Raw genomic sequence first — 19251 nt, 5'->3', positions numbered from 1 at the left:
GTGCGGTCGAATGTGAAGGTTATGCTCACTGTGTTCTTCGATTTTAATGGCATAGTGCATTATGAATTCTTGCCACAAGGTCAAACAATCAATAAGCAGTACTACCTACAAGTTCAACGTCGTTTGCGTGAAGCAATCCGAAAAAAACGCCCGGATTTGTGGCAAAACAATTCATGGCTTTTGCACCACGATAATGCGCCTGCTCACACTTCATTGTTTGTTCGTGAATTTTTGGCCAAAAACGAAACTGTAACGATGCCTCAGCCTCCATATTCGCCAGATATGGCTCCATGTGACTTTTTTCTATTTCCAAAAATAAAGAGAAAATTAAAAGGCCGTCGTTTTACAAGCATAAATGACATTAAAAGCGAATCGCTGAAAGAGCTAAAAGCTATTACAAAGATCGAGTTTCAAAAGTGTTTCGAGGATTGGAAAAAGCGTTGGCATAAGTGTATTGTATCCGAAGGGGACTACTTTGAAGGCGACAACATTAATGTAGATGAATAAATAAATATTTTTTTCATAAAACGAAAATTCTCGTTATTTTTTGAACACACCTCGTACAACCCAATTTTCGTCCCCAGTGATGATGCGCTTCAAAAACGCATCATTTTCGTGACGTTTGAGAAGCGAATAGCAGACGTCAATGCGGCGACACATATTTCTCTCTGTGAGAACATGGGAAACCCATACATCGAGCTTCAAGGATAATTCCAGGCCTTTCAAGTGGTCATAAACTGTTGAATTTAATAAATTTAATCTCAATCTGATTTCACGTGTTATTCGCCGGTTCCCATTAACTAATGCCTTTATCGCGTCTTTATCAGTGTCAATCGGCCTTCCTAAACGTGGTGCATCTTCGACATCAAAATTGCCGGATCAAAATTTAGCAAACTAGTTCTGGCACTGGCATACTGTCAATACATCTTTTCCATACACATCGGTCAATTTATTTCTGGCTTGAACAACATTTTTACCCTTTCAGTAGTAAAACAGTAAGATATGTCGAAAATGATGCTTATAGATCTCCTTATTTAAAAGGGCACCAACTAAAAACTACTGCGTAGAAGTAATTGAAATTTTTCACACACCAACCTTACAATATGAGCTCTCAAAGCATATAAAAATTATACGGCCTAAGTGTGAAGTTGGGTGCAAAAAAATACAATTAAATCCTTCGTCGGGAAAAAACGAAATTACTTTCCGAACAACCTAATAATATGGACCAGCTTCGGAGTTTCTTCGTTATTTAATATTTCAAGGGTAACCACCCCCTAAACCCTACTATTGCTATATAAATAGTTGTCAATCACCAATTACGCTGATTTTTCATTTGCTATGACGCTTAAAAATTGATGAGAGTATTATACTATTGTTGTGCTAGAAAAGGAATTTGGGGTCTGGAAACCACCCTCAAAAGCCACCCCCAAAACCATATTACAGAAATATCTTCGGTATTTATGAGTATTTTTCGACAAAAAAAAATTTGAAAAAATCTATATAAAAGAGAAACGTAACCATACAGGTTTAGTCACCGGGGGTCGCCAGCCCTACGTTGTACAGGGGTGAAACTATATTTAGAATATATATTGTTACCGTCCAAATTTAAAAACGGATCATAAAAAAATTAAAAAAACGATTTATCTTGTGAAAAATAATACGAATAAACCTAAAGCGTTGCGGTATATCTCCTAAACACTTAGTGATTAACTCCATACGCATACCCCCTAATCATATTCCTGATTAACCCCCTAATTAGCTCCAGTCGCATACCACCTGATCAATCTCAGCCCCTGATCAACCGCCCTCGCATACCCCGTGATCAACCTCACTCCCTGATCAATCCCACTCGCATACCCTCTGATCAACCTCATCTCCTCATTAACCCTACTTGCATACCCCCACTCGCGAACCCCTGAACACTCCCGTAAATTGTATTTTCAAGGGTAGCAGTACTACTTTCTGATGTATGGTCCGTTTGTGGAAATAAAATTCATTCGCAATGTCACATAATTTTGAATTTAGGTAAAAATCTAGCCTAAAGGCTTTTGCACGTTTACGTTAGAATGTCTTAAAAGCGTGATGTGATTGCTCAATTTTGAGGAGGGATTCAAATTTTACGCATAAAATTACTCCAGAAATTACTTCCAATCTTACTAGAATATTCAATAACAATCCCATTTTTTACTATTTATACAGTTCTAACTGCAAAAGTTGTTTTGTTCACTCAATTTACGTATGTTATCGTATTCTATCGGCCTATTTTACTGAATAGAAAGGAACTGTTATGATCGAATTTCAACTTTGGTTTGCCTCGTTAACCCCAATCAAATCGAATTTAAATTTTGGTTAGCGGCGTTAACTGCAATCAAACCGAATTTTAATGTTTGTTCGCCACGTTCACCAGAGTGATATGCGGCATGCCGTATATATATATATATATATATATATATATATATATATACAGAATGTCCCATTTTAAAGGAACCACCCCGAAATTTTCGACGGTTGGCGTTGTACAAAAAAATTGTTCAGACAATAGTTATCTGGGACAATGTGGGCAACCTTTCTGTGAAATCCGATTTGACCTTGAGATTTATTTTCAAGGTCATTTGAAGGTCAAAGTCATTTTTTGAATAAGGACCCCCATTTTTTATCCGGATTCGAAAAGAACGGGAAATTCTACGTTTAGATAAAGTATTATTTTGGGGGAGCGGTTCACCCCCCCCCCATCCCACCGGGGCAAGGGTGAGGTTAATAAGGTATTGATTACCCAGCCAGTGAAGGCAAGGTATTGATTACCCAGCCAATGAAGGTAATGTATCGATTACCCAGCCAATGAAGGCAAGGTATTGATTACATAACCGGGTGCTTGCGGGTAATACCTTGCCGCAGCACGATATCGGCCTTGACATGCCCCGAGAGACAACAGAATATCAACAATTTCGTTTCTCGAATAATCCGGCATATTCCCTCCTTTTAAGTCGACTAAGAAAATTACACTTGAAACTATCCTGAGAAGGACTGTTCGCGAATCACTATTGTCATAAACAATACTAAAAAAGTGTTATTAAACAATTTAGTTGAAACTTTGTTGGCTTGTCCGAAATTACACCAGAAAAAAGAATGGAAATAACATGTTATCCCACAAAATAGAAAATAACACTTCTCATGAAGGCTTTGAATACATGAAGTCGACTTTGAAAATCAACCTGAAGTTTAAGCTCAAGGTCACTGTTGTTTGACCCTATAATTTTTTTGGGATATATTGGGGTTATTGAATTATTGGGGTTATCGGATTATTGGATTATTTGGGTTATCGAGTTATTGGGTTATTACAATTAACCTTACCCTTGCCTGATCATCCCTGTGCATAGATGAAGAAAATCATAAATTTGACCCCTACATGACCTTAGGCGAGGGGGGGGGGTTAACCGCACCCCACACATAATACGTTATCTAAACGTAGAATTTTCCACTCTTTTCGAAGCCGGGATCAAAAATATGGGTTCCTATTCAAAAAAATACTTTGACCTTTAATTGACCTTGAAAATAAATCTCAAGGTCAAATCGGATTTCACAGAAAGGTTGCCCCCATTGTCCTAAACAACTGTTGTCTGAACAATTTTTTTGTACAACGCCAACCGTCGAAAATTTCGGGGTGGTTCCTTTAAAATGGGACACCCTGTATATATACATACACGGCAACTCAAGATTATTGGATTACTTTTTATATGGTCCAAACTTCAAAACATGTTTTGTTAACTCAAAACATATATGTATATATATCATTTGATGTCAAGATATTTTAGTCTGAATGTAATACAATTTTGTTAACATCGTATAATTTTTTTGAATATCAATATTGTGTGATAATGGCAATCGAAATTCACAATGTCATGCAAAGTTTATTAAAAACATTCTATGTAACTGAAATAGTGGAAAATATATCAAAATTGAACGACGCAAAGAAACAGCTACACGATTATATCGGAAATGTATTGAAAAAAAGTATTGAAGGTAATTATTAAGGTGTTGAGTATCAAACAACTGACAATTTATGTTTCCTAGATGATGATTTTGATATCAACCCTACCCAGAAGTGATTAACAATGATTTTGAGGAAGTACATGTTGAAGATTATGCTAAGATACAAATTAATTGTATTATAACTAATACAACAGTCGATGATGGATACAAAAGAAAAGCTGTTGAATACCAGGAAATTGAAAGAAAAAGAAGTTGTCTTTTAGTTCCGTTCAAAGTAAGTATAAATTAGTTACGTCAGAACGTTAGTTGAGAATATGGAAACAGCAAATTTCCACAGGCGGTACTAGAAGAGATAATTTGTTTAAAATTTCAGAGTACACTCTACAAAAAATTGAAGATACTTTAAACCGGAAGTTAACAGTTCGTGATTTAGATCTTAAAAGATGGGCATTAGAAAAGAAGTAAGAATTGAATGTGCCTTGGTTTAAAGCATCATCAAAGTGGATATTGTTAATTAGAAGAAAACATAAAATAACGAAACTTGTAACAAAAGTATCTATTGATAATAAACCTAATCTACAGCTGAACTGTCAAAATTTTGTTAATGAAGTGAAATCTGAACTATCTAAAAGAGATCAAGTAATGTATATAATTCTGATCAAAGTGCATTGTACAATCAATATCATCTACTACACATAGCCATACGATACAACCGACAATATCTCCAGAAGTTATGTTTCTGTCGCCTCTTATGATTTTAAAAGAACCAAAGGATGAATTCGGGCCTACTGTTGTAAAAAAATTATTCCGAGTACCTAATATATATTTGCAAGCAAGTGTATCAGGAAAACTGTCAAGTGAATTACTTTAAACGTGGTTAGGAGATAATTGTATAATTTTTTTTCGTAATTATTGAAAAACTGCAATTTTGTTACTAGGCTCATGGAGTGGGCAATATGAATGCACTGTGAAAAGTTATATCTCAAGATAAAAATTTTCGATTGATGATAATCTCTAAGAATACCACAAGAAAAATTCAACCATTGGATGTATTTGGTTTAAGAATTTAGAAAAACTTTGTACGGAAAATATCTGATGCTGTCATTTTATTCGGATCGGACATAAATGTACATCAAAGAAATAATATTATAAAATTATAATCTATTACACATAATTAATTATTTCCACCTAGATTCCAAAATGTATTCAAACATGTTTGGTACAAGAGTGGATATTTTGATGAAAAACCTCCTAAATTCTATAATCCTGCAGAATATTGCTTTGCAATTGAAGAAGATCCTATCTGCAAGATTTATGAAAATATAGCAATTATGAAATTATTATTGCTCACAATATCAACAGTTACAAGAAGACGGATCTTATATATAATACAATTATTAACTTTAAAAATTTGATTGAATTTCAAGAAGAATATCATCATATTCTTCTTAACATTTACACAATCAAACGTATTAATATTGTATTAATAAAATAAAGAAACATGCATCACTTGTACAGAATCAACTTGTATAGGGGTGAATTTTTTTGCGGGTTACTCTGTCTATGGAAATATTTGTCAAACAATTGATCTACCTGGGGGTAAACCCGTCCGATAACATTTCATTGGGTTAAGTCTTCTGGAGGTAAAACTGTCTTTGAGATGAAGTGGGGGCTTATGTTTATGAGGATTAACTTGATAAGTGGAGTTATTCATGGGATATGCGAGTGAGGTTAATCAGGGGGTGAGGTTAATCAGGTGGTATGCGAGTGGGGCTAATCAGGGGGTTAATCAGGAAGTTGATTAGAGAGTGTTTAGGAGATATACCGGAACGCTTTAGGTTTATTCATATTATTTTTCACAAGATAGATCGTTTCTTTAATTTTTTTATGATCTGTTTTTCAATTTGAACGGTAAAAGTATATACTCTATATACAGTTTCACCCCTATATAATATATAACCCATAGGGTTGGTGATCCCCGGTGAAAAAACCTGTATGGTTACGTTTCTCTTTTATATAAATTTTTTCAAATTTTTTTTGTCGAAAAATAGACATAAATCGAAGATATTGCTGTAACATGATTTTGGGGGTGGCTTTTGAGGATAGTTTCCAGAGCCCAAAATATAATAGTATAATACTATTATACTATTATATTGAATACACAACAATAGTATAATATTCTCATCAATTTTTAAGCGTCATAGCAAATGAAGAATCAGCGAAATTGGTGATTGACAACTATTTATATAGCAATAGTAGTTCGAAATACATAAAAATGAAAAAACGCCGAAACACGTCAATTTTATTTTATAATTTCCTAGAAGAAAATTTATTATTCAATTTTTTTATGATAATTTTGTGATTATGTACATGAAAAATCCACTCAAAAATAAATTCTTTCCCTGTACATAGTAGGGATTGCAACCCCCGAGTCCAGAACTATATGGTTTTGTTGTTTATTAAGTAAGAAATTTTTTCCATTTTGTTTCATCGAAAAATATACATTACAACCAAAGTTACTGCTGGTTCACTGTTTTTAAGGTGGTTTTTACTCCCTAGACAGCTTTTTCAGCCGATAAAAAAATGCGTGTCTCTTATTTTTTTATAAAGTATAACATATGCAACAAAATTACAGATGGACGGTTGGGAATGTTCCCTTGTCAGTATGAGGTTAAGTTATGTTAGTTACGACCGTTAAGTGCGGTCATTACTGTACGGCAGAACGCCTTCTTGAAATCCGTGCCATTATATGACGTATTTAAATTTTATAATTTGCAACGATTACCGAAAATCGTTCGACTCGCGTAGGTTACGAAGCGGCTGAGCGTAGCAGCCGCGATCGAATTGAGAGAGAGAAGGCGCGTAGGGGCAATGACCGGGAGGGGAGAGTTCGACAATCAGTACGACTGTGACTTTCAGTTCGGTAGCACCTCGGTGGTTTATTGTGAGCGGACATTGTGACTATTGTTTTGCGAGCGAGATCAGAGGGTGAAGAAAAACGATTAGCGACTGTTGAGCGAGTGGAGTGTTGTGCGCACACTGGTAACCTTGCGCGGGTTCTAGCGGCGGTTGGAGTCGCCTCAGCAACAACAACAGCAGCGAGTCGCTCCACAGCAACAGCGGGGAAACCGGCTCACAGGCAGCAACAGCATATAGCGTAACTGGATACAGTTGGCCACCGTATCCACAACAACTCCGCGGTAGGTGCACGACATTATATTTATTGTCATTGGCGTGCGATCCCGCGCAGCGTGCGCGGCGAAGTTATAAAGCGTGCGAGCGTTTAGTCCGCGACGATCGCGATTTTTTCTCTCTCTCTCCCTTCGTTTACATTGTCAATTGATTTCGCGTGCGTGAGTCTCTCGGCAAGTCCCTCCCGTGTATTCGATTGAATTTAATAAAGCGATCATCAGTTATTCGTAACCGAGTTATTGTTTCGTCTTTCCTTTGTCCGGGGTGCATGTTATTGTTTACGTCTTATTCGAATAAGCCGGTAAAAAGGCACGGATTGCGTAGACATCGAGAGAAGCGACTTGCCAACTGAAATACCAGCAGCGGCTGACGGAGCGCTGCGAAGCAAGCGCGACAGCGCCGCCAAGTGGCGAGTCCGCGAACCCAACTCCGCTTGGCGAGGGAACTCTGTGCAGGTGCACTCCCGGACAAGGTAGGTTAACGTGCTTACGGCACGTAGATAACAAGGCGTCGTTTGACCGAAATAACGAGTAGGTTTAATAGGTTAACGGTTAAACTGCAGCCTGTTACAAATTGTCTTTTATATAAAAAATTCCTCAGGCACGCGTAAGTGCAAAAATTTTTCACGAAACTACGTTTTGAGTTAATCGCAATTGTTTCAGAAAAATGAATAACTTTTGCAAATACAATTATATTCATTGCTCAAACTAATAAACTATCCTAATATTTCTTTATTTTTCAACTCGTAATTTATTTTCGAATTTATTAAATTACAATTCTTACAATTATTACAATGGAAATCAATATTTTTTAGTTATGAATGTCCGTTCAAGAATTTATATGTTATTACTAAATAGTACTCGCATATCTAACCACGTCTCTCTCAAACAAACTAAAATTTCAATTTTATTGATAGTTAAACTATTATTACACTTTATCTGTTCATATATAATTTGATAATTCCTTAATAGTAATAATACTTTTTTGGACAGAAAGTTGAACGTGAACTGCAGATCAATGGTGTTGATCATTTATGTTCAGGGAAATCTGTCTCATGCAATGATGACGTGGATTTAAGTTGTACAAATCAAATTAATCAAGTATCAAGTTCATCGGACATAGACAGCACCTTAAATATTCATGAAGAAGAGGTTCATCATACTTCTGCGATTCAATGTAAGTAATTAATTATTTTTCTTCACTTCTACGTAATGTAATAAGTATTTAGTTTTTGTTAAAAAAATGCACTATAAAAAATTGCTAAGATCGCTAGCAAACTTGATCGAATAACACTAAATTAAGTCTTATCACATCCACTAGCAAATGTATTCGAAATAATTTATCACATCATTAAATCATTTACTCATAACACCATGTATCACTAAACATCCTTCAAATTATTTTTACTAGTTTATAATGAACAAACGTGCCAATATTTCTGATATTTTATGTGTTGTAACGGGGTATCACCGTTTAATTATATTTTTATTCGCGCGACTTTGTTGAAAGGGCGAAAGTAATTATCTATGCTCAAAATGCAGTCCGGAGAGCATGGGGAGACAGGCGTCAGTCAACCAGTAAATCTATTAAGCCGTAAGAAAGTGAGTGGAAGCAAAAAGAAGTAAGCGAGTCGAAAACACTTGTTAGTAACACGAACAGAACCTTTTATTATCACTCAAATGCTACATAAGGTCGGCCCGCGCGTTTGTTTACATCGACGCTCGCTTATCGACAACACGTATTGTCGGGACGCTCGCTGCTCTTCGTTATTGGAGCCGCTACATGCACGCTTCGAATGTCGGAAATTAATTATCAAGCATGCACCCGCGATCGCGAGATTAAGCTGGCCAGCTTACCTTAATATCGCAGGCGTACGAAGGTGACACAGACGAGTCGCACAGCGAGAAAATTGTTCTATTGTTTATGTCGCGGATCGCGAGTTCGCGCACACGTGGTTTCGCCCTCGATGGCGAAACCTCACACACACTCTCTCGACCTGGTCTCGAACTGGTAGTTGTGTGGCATCTTGGCGGCAGCGATCACTGCTAGCTGGTACTGATCTGGGTGTTCTTCTCCCAATAATTGACTTAAGCGGGACTCGGATCGACAATAGCGAAAGGAAAAGCGGGCGATCGTGACGATGGTCAGTGCTTCACTGGTTCGGTTTCAATCGCGCGCGTTCCGTCTGCTCGCGCGCCGAATTCCTTCGTTATGTATTTCGTCCCCCCAGTAGGTGCTGCCCTCCCAGGCAGCAATTAAGTTAGGTTATCAGCGCTAATTTGATGTTTACCGTCACAGTGTAAAATTACTTTCTAAAAATTTCCTAGACCCTATTTTTAAAATTTAAAATTTGAAAAAATTAATGTTAATTTTGGGTCTGATCTCAAGTTTGAGGTCGGTTGAACTCTATCACTATCACATCAGTTTCAAAGTCATTTAACGATTAAATCACTGTTTAACTATACTCGCATACCCCGTCCACAATTGCATTCGTATTTCCTTTGATTAATTCCACCCGCTTACTCCCTGATTCAGTCCATTCTTATTCCTCTTAATATATTCTATTCGCTTACCCTCTATTTAACTTCATTCCCATACACTCTAGATAGTTCCACTTATATACCTCCTAGGCAACTCCACTCACAAATCTCTTGAGTACCTTCTGATTAACTTCACTAAACTTTTCTTTTCCATTACCCTCAAATTTTGTACTCTTTAAGGTGATAATTGATTTGTTTTCTCACCAATGACTCTATTTGTGAAATCGTTTTCTCTTCGTATCTAGGGTTCTGCTTCCTGATTTTCGTTTATGCTGTATTCCATGGTTTTCGCATATTAAATTCCAGTAGTAATCTACCAACATGTTTTTGTTTCATCGTTTTTGATACTTTCTTTCCATTTCTTGGATGTCTTGGTGAAATCTTACTTTTTGCTCTTATCTCAGGCCTCCAAGATTTCAGGGAAGAAATCTAATTGAGACCTTAAAAAATGTATCTTTAAGCTCATGTTGTACCCTAATTTTTTGTGACCTGTAAGCATATTTTTAACTGTTGTTTGACAGTTTTCTACTTTGTTATTGCCAAAAAATCCTTTTACAATATTCTTAAAATTGATCCATACCATACGCCCTTTTTTCGTCATTATAGATTCAAAATCTTTTAATTTCATCAATGTCCTTATGTCAGAACCTGTGAAAATTCCTTGCTTTATTTGTGCACCTGTAAAACTTGGGAATTTATCCAGTAGATACTTCAAGTATTCTCCACTTTGATCGAGGGCTTTGACGAATTGCTTTATCAATCCTAATTTAATGTGCAGACGATGTGATATTACAAATCACCTATTCTTTATATTGAGTATGTACTCTCTTAGTCTCCCGCGTTAATGAGTAAGAATTCGTTTGAAATTGACTCAAGTGAATATGTAGATAAAGTCTAATATTATTTATAATATACACGGTGACCAATTTTAATCACTCTACTAAGATATTTCGATTAGTAAGCTTTTATTTGAAAAAAGTTTCAGACAACAGTCGTTTAACTTTGAGCAGGCCATGTTTTGGTGATATTGCATTTGACCTTGAACGTATTTTTCCTAAGTTATTTGAAGGTGAATGTTGTTTTTTAAATAGGAACACCTATTTTTTATGTCAGATTTGGATTTGGTGGGAAATTTTACGTTGAGGTAATGTAACATGTGTAGGGGTTAATGAAATCCCCACCTCATCCCCAAGGTTATTTCTTTGTCAACCTTTTGTTCCAACGGGAATCTCTATTCTTGATCAAATGTTCGCATTCTACGTTCATTTCTATGTTTAGACAAGGTATTACGGGATCTCAGTAACCCCCACCTCATTCCCAAGGTCATTTTGAGATCAACCTAGGAAAAAATTATTCGCAGCCTACATCCATTTTTACGTTTAGATAAGGTATTACGTGTAGGGTCTAAGTGACCCCAACATCTATCCCAACGTCATTTCGAGGTCAACCTAGAATGGAAAATCCTATTTTGAAAACCGCTATATGCCCGCAATCCTACTTTTAAAATAAATCTAAGGACAAATCTTCAAAATTAATTCATCAACGTTTGGTCGTAATTTTCTGTTTTTATGACTTATGATTCCTCCGATTCTAGGCTTACAAATTCTAGGCAATTGAATCCATTTGAAAGAAGGTAAAACTTACGCTGTAGTAACATAGTGAATCTAGCAATATTGGTATCTTTCAGGGTGTTTAATAATATCATACTTGGAAATTGATCATAGTAAATTTTGATATGGTGGTTTAAAGTGTTTTTTAACATACCACGGTCTCCAATGTAGAATTCTTTATTTGTGTTGAAAATAAAAAAGAATCCATAAAAAAATTTTCATCTGCAATAGAGTGCAGAAGTTTGTAAAAAATCTTATTTCTTTTTCTACATATTTACTAGGTATCCTAGATTGTAATATCCTTAATTGTAGATAATCTTTCGGTATTATTATCGATCTGGTTATTATGGCATCTTTATGACATCTTCTTTTGATCGTTTATCGAAAATTGTATGAAGTATCTAAATTAAAGTTAAAATTTTGAATATGGCCGATTATCCTCTCGAAGAAATTTATGATATGATTCTAGTTCTCGGAGTGTCTTAATTGTTACAAAGCAGCGACAAGACTTTATGCGCCACGTTTTCCGAATAGAAGACATCCTGATTATACAACTTTATGGTGATTGACTCGACGAACTCGAAATAGATGCAGATGCCGTGAATTTAATAGAATGGATGCTGGCATATTAACTGTTCTAGCAGATGTGCATCCGAACCCTCACATTAGCAGCATACAAATAGAAGGGGAAATTGGTATACCGAGAACAATAGCTTTGTCTATTCTTAATAGACTTCGATATTATGCTTACCATATTACCTTAGTTCAAGACTTGAGACAAAATCATATTGCTATGCGTATCAACTTCTGTCAATGGGCTTTGAGAATGATACAAGAAACTCCTAATTTTTTCAGATTTGTACTTTTTTCTGACTAAGCGAAGTTCTGCAGCGATAGTCAATTTAACAGATATAACTGTCATTATTAATCATATACAAATTCCCATTGGTACAGATCTGTCGGTAGACAACATCGGTGGAATTTCACAGTATGATATGGTATAGTAAACGGTTACTTGATTGGACCTTATTTCTTCGATAGAATCATTAATGCAAACATATTTAGAGTTGATAAAGGATAGGTTACTAGAAATGTTAGAAGATGTTGATCTAGAAACAAGAAGAAGATTGTGGTTCCAGCATGACGGCACGCCAGCTCATTTCGCTGGAATTGTTCATAAATTTTTGGACGTACGGAAAACAATGGATCGGATAAGGGGGTCCAGTCGACTTGTCTCCACGTTCACTGGATCTCACATTGCCAGATTTTTATTTGAGGACATATCTCAACAACGTTATTTATGCAGAACGACTAACAGCGAGGGAGGATATGATGGCCAAGCTTGCAGAGCTATTCCAAGGGCAACGTTGTTAAGAACATTTGAGAATTTCCAGAGGCGTTTGAATCTGTGCAAATGGCAGCTACTTTAAACAGGCAAGTCATGGATAAGAAGTGAGAGGCACTAGGATTCACGGTAAACAAGCACCTCAGTAAGAGGCACGAGGAATCATGGTAAACAAGCACTCTAGTGAGAGGCGCGGGGAATCACGGTAAACAAACACCACAGTTAGAGGTACGGGGACTCGCGGTAAACAAGCACCCCTTACTGAAACTCCTGAATAATCTCCTAGCTTGACCTCAAAATGGCCTTAGGAATGAGGTAGGGGTCACTTACAAGGGAACCATCCCAACCCGACCTCACTGATTTAAATGATTTTGGGATATGTTGTAGTACTTGAAAAAAAATTAGATACGTGTTTTTTTTATCGGCCAATAAGGGTTTCTAAGGGGTGAAATCCACCCTGAAAATCAACCCCTAAAATCAGTTTTTTTAATATTTCTCAGCATCAAATGAATATTTTTCAGTAAACTCAACGTTAAAAAATTTCTTATAAAAAGGCGCTTTTAAGGACATAACATTTATACCGAAGGGTTGCAACCCCCCTTTTAATAGGGGTAAATACACTATTTTTTGTACTGTTTTACGACATGTAATATAGTAAATCAGCTCGAGTGATTTAACACTAATCATACCAACACTTATTAGATACCTAGTTTACCATAGCGGGTCAAATGACCCGAGATTTACGTTTCCTACTTTTATGTATGAAATATGGATGTTGGAAAGGAAATAAAAATATAATGATAATAAAGTATGTATTATAATTATATGAAATTGTACTTTTACAATTTCTATTTCAAACTCAAAAAATAAGAGTTGTTTTTATACGTAAAATTTTTTACACATAAATGTTTCCGTCGCACATTTCCCGCAAACAAATTTTTTACAATTGGAGCAAATTTTATTAGTTTTATTTTCTTTGCAGTATCCTATTTGACACCTTTTACGTTTATTAGAATCTGTAACAGGGTTAGGCAACGATCGTTTAGTATTTGCTTTTTCTTTTGGTTGTTCACGGGCAACTCGAAAATTGTCGGCAAGTTCTACTGCTAGCTTGAGTAAAAAATCTTGTCTCGAGATATTATCTCCTGTCGTTTGCTTGTATAAAATCCAGGCATTTATACCAGCTAAATCAAGGATATTGAAAAAAACTTGGAGTGGCCATCTGCAAAACTGAGACTTTGTAGTAAATTTCCTCGCCATTTGATCGGTCATGTCTACACCAAAGGGTACCCCCCATTAACAATGGTGAAATGCCCTCTTTCGAAAACCTCAAAATAACCTTTGGCTATCTTTAATATAGTGTTTAAGAAGTGCTTTGCCCATATAATTAGCCTCCGACCTCCCCCCCATATATATATATATATATGCAAAAAACGATTTTTTTACGAATTATTTTTTTTCTCGAAAAATAATAGCGATATCAGTACAAAAAAAAATCATGGATATACTACTTGCCAAAAGGAATATACCTGATTTTTTTCACATCTTAAGGTGGTGATTTTCTAACCTAAAAAAATTCCCGAAATTTTCAAAGTGCGATAACTTTACTTAGAAAAGTGGCTACAGAAAATTTTTTTTTTTTAAATTACGTCTTTTTTTCTGACAAATTCAGTGGTATCGTTAGAATTTTGAAAATCGTAGTGGGTCATTGAGAAAAAGTCAAAAAACTGAGTTTTTTCGACTTTTTTCGTGGTTTTTGGTCGCTAATTCTTCGCAGTCGATTTCTATGCCAAATCTGATTACACCATTCGATTCTACAGGAAAAATTACATCGAAAACATGTATAATAACATAGAAAATAATATAGGATCATCGTTGAAAAAATTCAGTAAAGAAAAAAATCAAGAACATCGGACGTATTTACTTGAAATTTTTGTCTTATTAAAGAAATTAATGACCCTACATAATATATATATATATATACTAGTGGGGCTCCGCCCCCCTGCTCGCTCCGCTCGCCAACCCCCCATTTTAGTGAATGAAAATATAAAAGAAACATTACTGATATTTTTTCCACACCACCGTTGAGGTAAATATCATGGCGCATTTTTTTTATAGTGGTGACCACAACTGCAGGATGCAGGAACCCCCCGCGGAACTGCCGCTAGGTATTACTTCGCGGAGGTGGCAATAGCTGATTAGCTCTTCCTCCTTGTTGTCCTTCCCTACGTCCCCCGATCGTCGTTGATTGATCGAGGGTTCAGGTTTGTCAGACTCCTACGTCGTCTTCTTCTTACCGCATCGTCCGGTCGTCTTCTTCTGTGTTTTTTTCTCATCCGAGAAGAATCTGTCAAGTTAACTACAAGGGAATCGCATTAGTGCGAGCGCCCTGGGTTCGTTGTTCTTTTCTCGTCTTCTCTTCTTTTCGTAATTCTTCGATTACTTCTCTGGCATAGTCCGCTGTGGCATTCCAACTGCTCTCGGATCTTAGCATCTGTTCGACAAGGTTTTCACGTTTGATCGTCGTGTCAAGTGTGCTTTCGAGCCTTCGTCGTTGTGTTTCAAATCTTGGGCATGTGAAAAATACATGCCTCGCGTCCTCCTCTATTCCTCGACATTTTTGGCATTCTGGTGAGTCCTCATGTTTATACTTGTGCAAGTATTTGCGGAAACATCCGTGCCCAGTCAGTAACTGTGTCAGGTAGTAGCTGGGATCTCCATGTTGGCGGTTCACCCATTTCGCTATCTCTGGGATAAGCTGATAGGTACATCGGCCCTTTCCGGAGCTATCCCACTGTGCCTGCCAACGTTGAATGCTTTTCTGCCTTTCTCTTTTCCTGCAGTCATCTATTTCTAACTGCCTGGCTTTCCGATGCTCGTACAGCCGCGTCTGTTCTTCAGCCAAAATCTCGATGGGTAATAGCCCCGAAATTACATGTCCTGCGTCTCTGGAGACAGTCCTAAATGCACTGGTAATTCTTAGTGCCATTTGCCTACCTACTGGATATATTCTTCTTTGGCACTCCTGCAGTTGTAATACAACATTTTCTCAATATAAACAAACAACGACTGTTGTCACGAGTCGAAAGCATGAGTAGAATAGATATAGTAGTAAATATAGGGACTACTTACGTTTAATAAATACTTCAAATTTGCCAATAAATAAGTGATATGAACTAAATTTATAGAACTATAAAAACACACAACATAAACGGCTGTTGTCACGAGTCGAAAGCATGAGAAACTATAGTGAAACACATCAGATTGACGGTAGCACATAGCGATCACAGCGCTTCCCGCGGCAATATCTATAAGTTTAGTAAACTTTAAATTTATGAATTCGTGCAGCAATTAAAACATTGTGCTTATTAAATATTTAAAAAAAAAACTGATTAATATTACAATACTCATTGAATAACCAAACTCGCAAACTGAATTGAGAATAAATTGCTATAATATAAGAACTGAAATTCTGAAACAAATGTTATAATCAATTACATGGTCATGTATATAAATTCATGAATGCCATGAAATTGAAAAAGAAAGGGACAAAAAAAGTTTCAAAATCGAGGGGGAGGGGGCCAAGTTAGGGGGTGGGGGGGAGGGGGCATAAGAAATAAAATATTTGTTTTAGTTTAGCAAAAATCAACAAAAACACGGTAGAAACACCGTAAATATTAAGCTTTTTAGTACAAAAATACCAAAAACGTAATATTGAAAAGGGGAGTGGGGAGAGGAACAAATCAGGGGGGAGGGGGGGAGGGTCTACTTCCGAAGGCACCCTTACAACTATATATATATAGTTAGATATATATGAGTGTGTAAGCGAGTGAGTGTGTAAATGCATTTCAGTGTTATCAGAGTACCTAAAAATTAATCTTTTGAAAATCAAAAGAAATTATATAGAAAACAACTTATGGAAGAAAACGGTTAATCGTAAAAAAAATTTATGAAATAAAACAACTGAAATTATTGGACATATTTACTGATAATTGTTATGATTTATTAGCTGAATAAACCATTAAAATTACAATGTGTCGTAGTATTTACAGATAATTGTTGAAAAGCAATACTGAAAATCACTTTAGTCCTCATCACTGTCTTCATCGATGACAGGAACTGTACTATTAACATCAAACAACTTAGTTAGTTGTTCTGCTGGTTTCGGGATGCGTGATAAATATCGGGCATGAGCCAAGTAATAAATAATAGATGCCACATGTGAACAACAGCCAACGGTCCTGTTGCCGTTAGAACAATTACAACAATATCTTTTGATACCTTTTATGCCATAAGTTTGAGGTTCGTATTCTACATAGGCCTTGTACGTCTTACTATTGATGTGTCTTGATTTGACTTCAAATCTAATGATACAATTTTCTTCTATAGAACACTTCAGATTCAAAGATTCATTCTCGCCCAACATTTCCGCTAAGTAACAAATAGCTTGAGATAATTGATATGTACCCGTAAAAAGAATTTGTAGCTCATCTACAGTCAGTTCTGGAAAATCTAGCAAATCGTTTGACGAAATTATTTTGAAAGGTTTAACTTTTTTATTCCAGTTGTTCTCTTCAACAAACTCTGCTAGAGTATTTTTGACATTGATCATTTTAAGAATTCTAGCAATTATCAAATCACTTTTGCCAACATCTGAATTAAGTCGTTTACAAAATAAGTTAATGAGAAAGCATGCAATTCGACAGTACAATCCAGCATTGGGCAACCTGGCATTATGAAATTGATTATGAAGAAGTTTGCATTTTTGCCCTACTATCCCATGAACAGCTTCGACAACCCATCTAATTTTAGTCACCAATCGCGATTGATTTGATTCTTCAACCGTCAATTGATTTCGCTTTCCTTTTAAAGCTGGCATAAGTACATTGAAACCTTTACTCGTCAGGAATGGAACCACGTCACGAAAACCTCTATCTAAAATGAAATAATCTCCTTTTTCTAAAATGTTGTTAAGACCACCAGCAGAGCACAAAATTTCTTTTAAAATTGCAGCATCATTGAGGTTAGCATTGTATGGTCCTTCGACATAAACTGTAAAGCCATTTGTAGTTGTTATTGTAAAAGGTTTACATAGTGCTGTTTTCTTCTGCCCAGAATAGGATTTCCTTTGGTACATATTGTTACTGCTTTTTTGATGCCGTAAATACGTACCATCACATACTAAACCCAGTCTATCTCCTAAATTAAATAATATTTTAGTTATTGGTGAGGTTTGGGTCAACAAGAACTCTCTCGAATAAGCCCCATATCCAAAATTTTTTGGTAATACTTCTTCTTCAAAACATTTTAAAACAGCACTAATTGATTGTTGCACTACTTTTTCTTCAATTTCCAGTATAGCAAATATACAAAGATCCGAGTTACCAGTTCTTAATTTAATTAAAAATATGACTAGAGCTTGTGTAACGTTTCGATTACCTGAACTACGCATAGTTATCATCATTTCCTTAAGAGTAATTATGTTTTTCCACGTATAACCTGTTAATGCTTTTATTCTTTCCTCAGAAATTGCGTACTCACCAATTTTATCATGCAGACTAGAATTACTTGAATCTGATAAGGCTTCAAGGAATCTGGGCAATTCTTTGGATTCAATTTCACATTCACTGCTAGCACAGGTTATAATTGACAAATCTTCATTATAAAATCGTTTTTTAATTAAATGCTTCTTACAACATCTGTTTCTCCTTGGAATGAATATTCTCCTTTTTGTGAACACGTATATTCGGGCATCGAATGGTACGTCTTGAAGATCCTTAGTTTCTTTACACATAAAACAATACTGGTGAGATATAATTGTCCTTGGAAAAGGCATGACTACCAATTCAACTTCAATAGTATTAATAAGCACATATGTTGGATCTGTTCCGGAAGAATCTGATGTTTGACTATAATCTGTAGTTGTATCTTGACTACTTTTACTTTCTCCAAGCTTTGTATCCCATGAAGGTGTATTACTCTCTGTGTTACTTTCTTGAGTATTTTCCAGTGAAATTCTTGACGTCTGTTCTTCAATTTGAGACTCAGATTCATCTTCTTGAACAGTATTTTCACCTAAAACATCTGCTGAAGAAGTTGCCGTCGACTCTGACGAATCTCCAGATTTTTGAGCTTTATACTTCTCGTTGTCAGTATTTTTTGAAGATTTCGAAATTCGCAATTTTGCGTAACACTTGGAACATACTGTATCATCCACAAGGACCAATTGTCCATACTTTTTATTAAAATCCAAAGCTTTTTCCCGACTATCAATATACAAATGGGATCCACTCAATTTTCTTATATGTTTGTCGCACGAAATACATTTTGATTCATCTCTTGAACGAGGCTTTTTGACTGAAGGCTCATCATCAGAAGACATCTTATGTGTCTGTAATAACAAAAAGGATCATATTTTAATTTTCATAATGTCAAATTACTAGATTTTAATATCACAACAAGTACAATTTTAACGAAATATTTAGTAGTAAACATTTCTGTAAATAATCAAAAGCTCGAGACTTCTTTTACTATCTTTGAAACATTCAAATGCTCTAATACTTATTTTTCTAAC

At 35.9% G+C, this 19251-nt stretch overlaps 1 protein-coding gene across 1 annotated transcript in view; it reads left to right on the top strand.

The window, feature by feature from the left end:
* Positions 1–3875: 3875 nt before the first annotated feature.
* Positions 3876–19251, top strand: part of LOC131675175 (uncharacterized) — a 929507-nt gene continuing 914131 nt past the window's right edge. Inside the window, exons 1-4 of the mRNA XM_058954049.1 lie at positions 3876–4020; positions 4364–4451; positions 4509–4629; positions 8175–8358. Of these exons, the coding sequence (XP_058810032.1) occupies positions 3876–4020; positions 4364–4451; positions 4509–4629; positions 8175–8358 (538 nt within the window). The remainder of the gene's footprint in view (positions 4021–4363; positions 4452–4508; positions 4630–8174; positions 8359–19251) is intronic.

The sequence above is a fragment of the Phymastichus coffea genome, unplaced genomic scaffold (genome assembly GCF_024137745.1).
Source record: "Phymastichus coffea isolate CEN01 unplaced genomic scaffold, Cenicafe_Pcof_1.1 PCOF00016, whole genome shotgun sequence".
Classification (NCBI taxonomy): domain Eukaryota; kingdom Metazoa; phylum Arthropoda; class Insecta; order Hymenoptera; family Eulophidae; genus Phymastichus; species Phymastichus coffea.
Note: the sequence above shows the minus strand (reverse complement) of the source record. Positions and strands in the feature narration are given on the sequence as shown.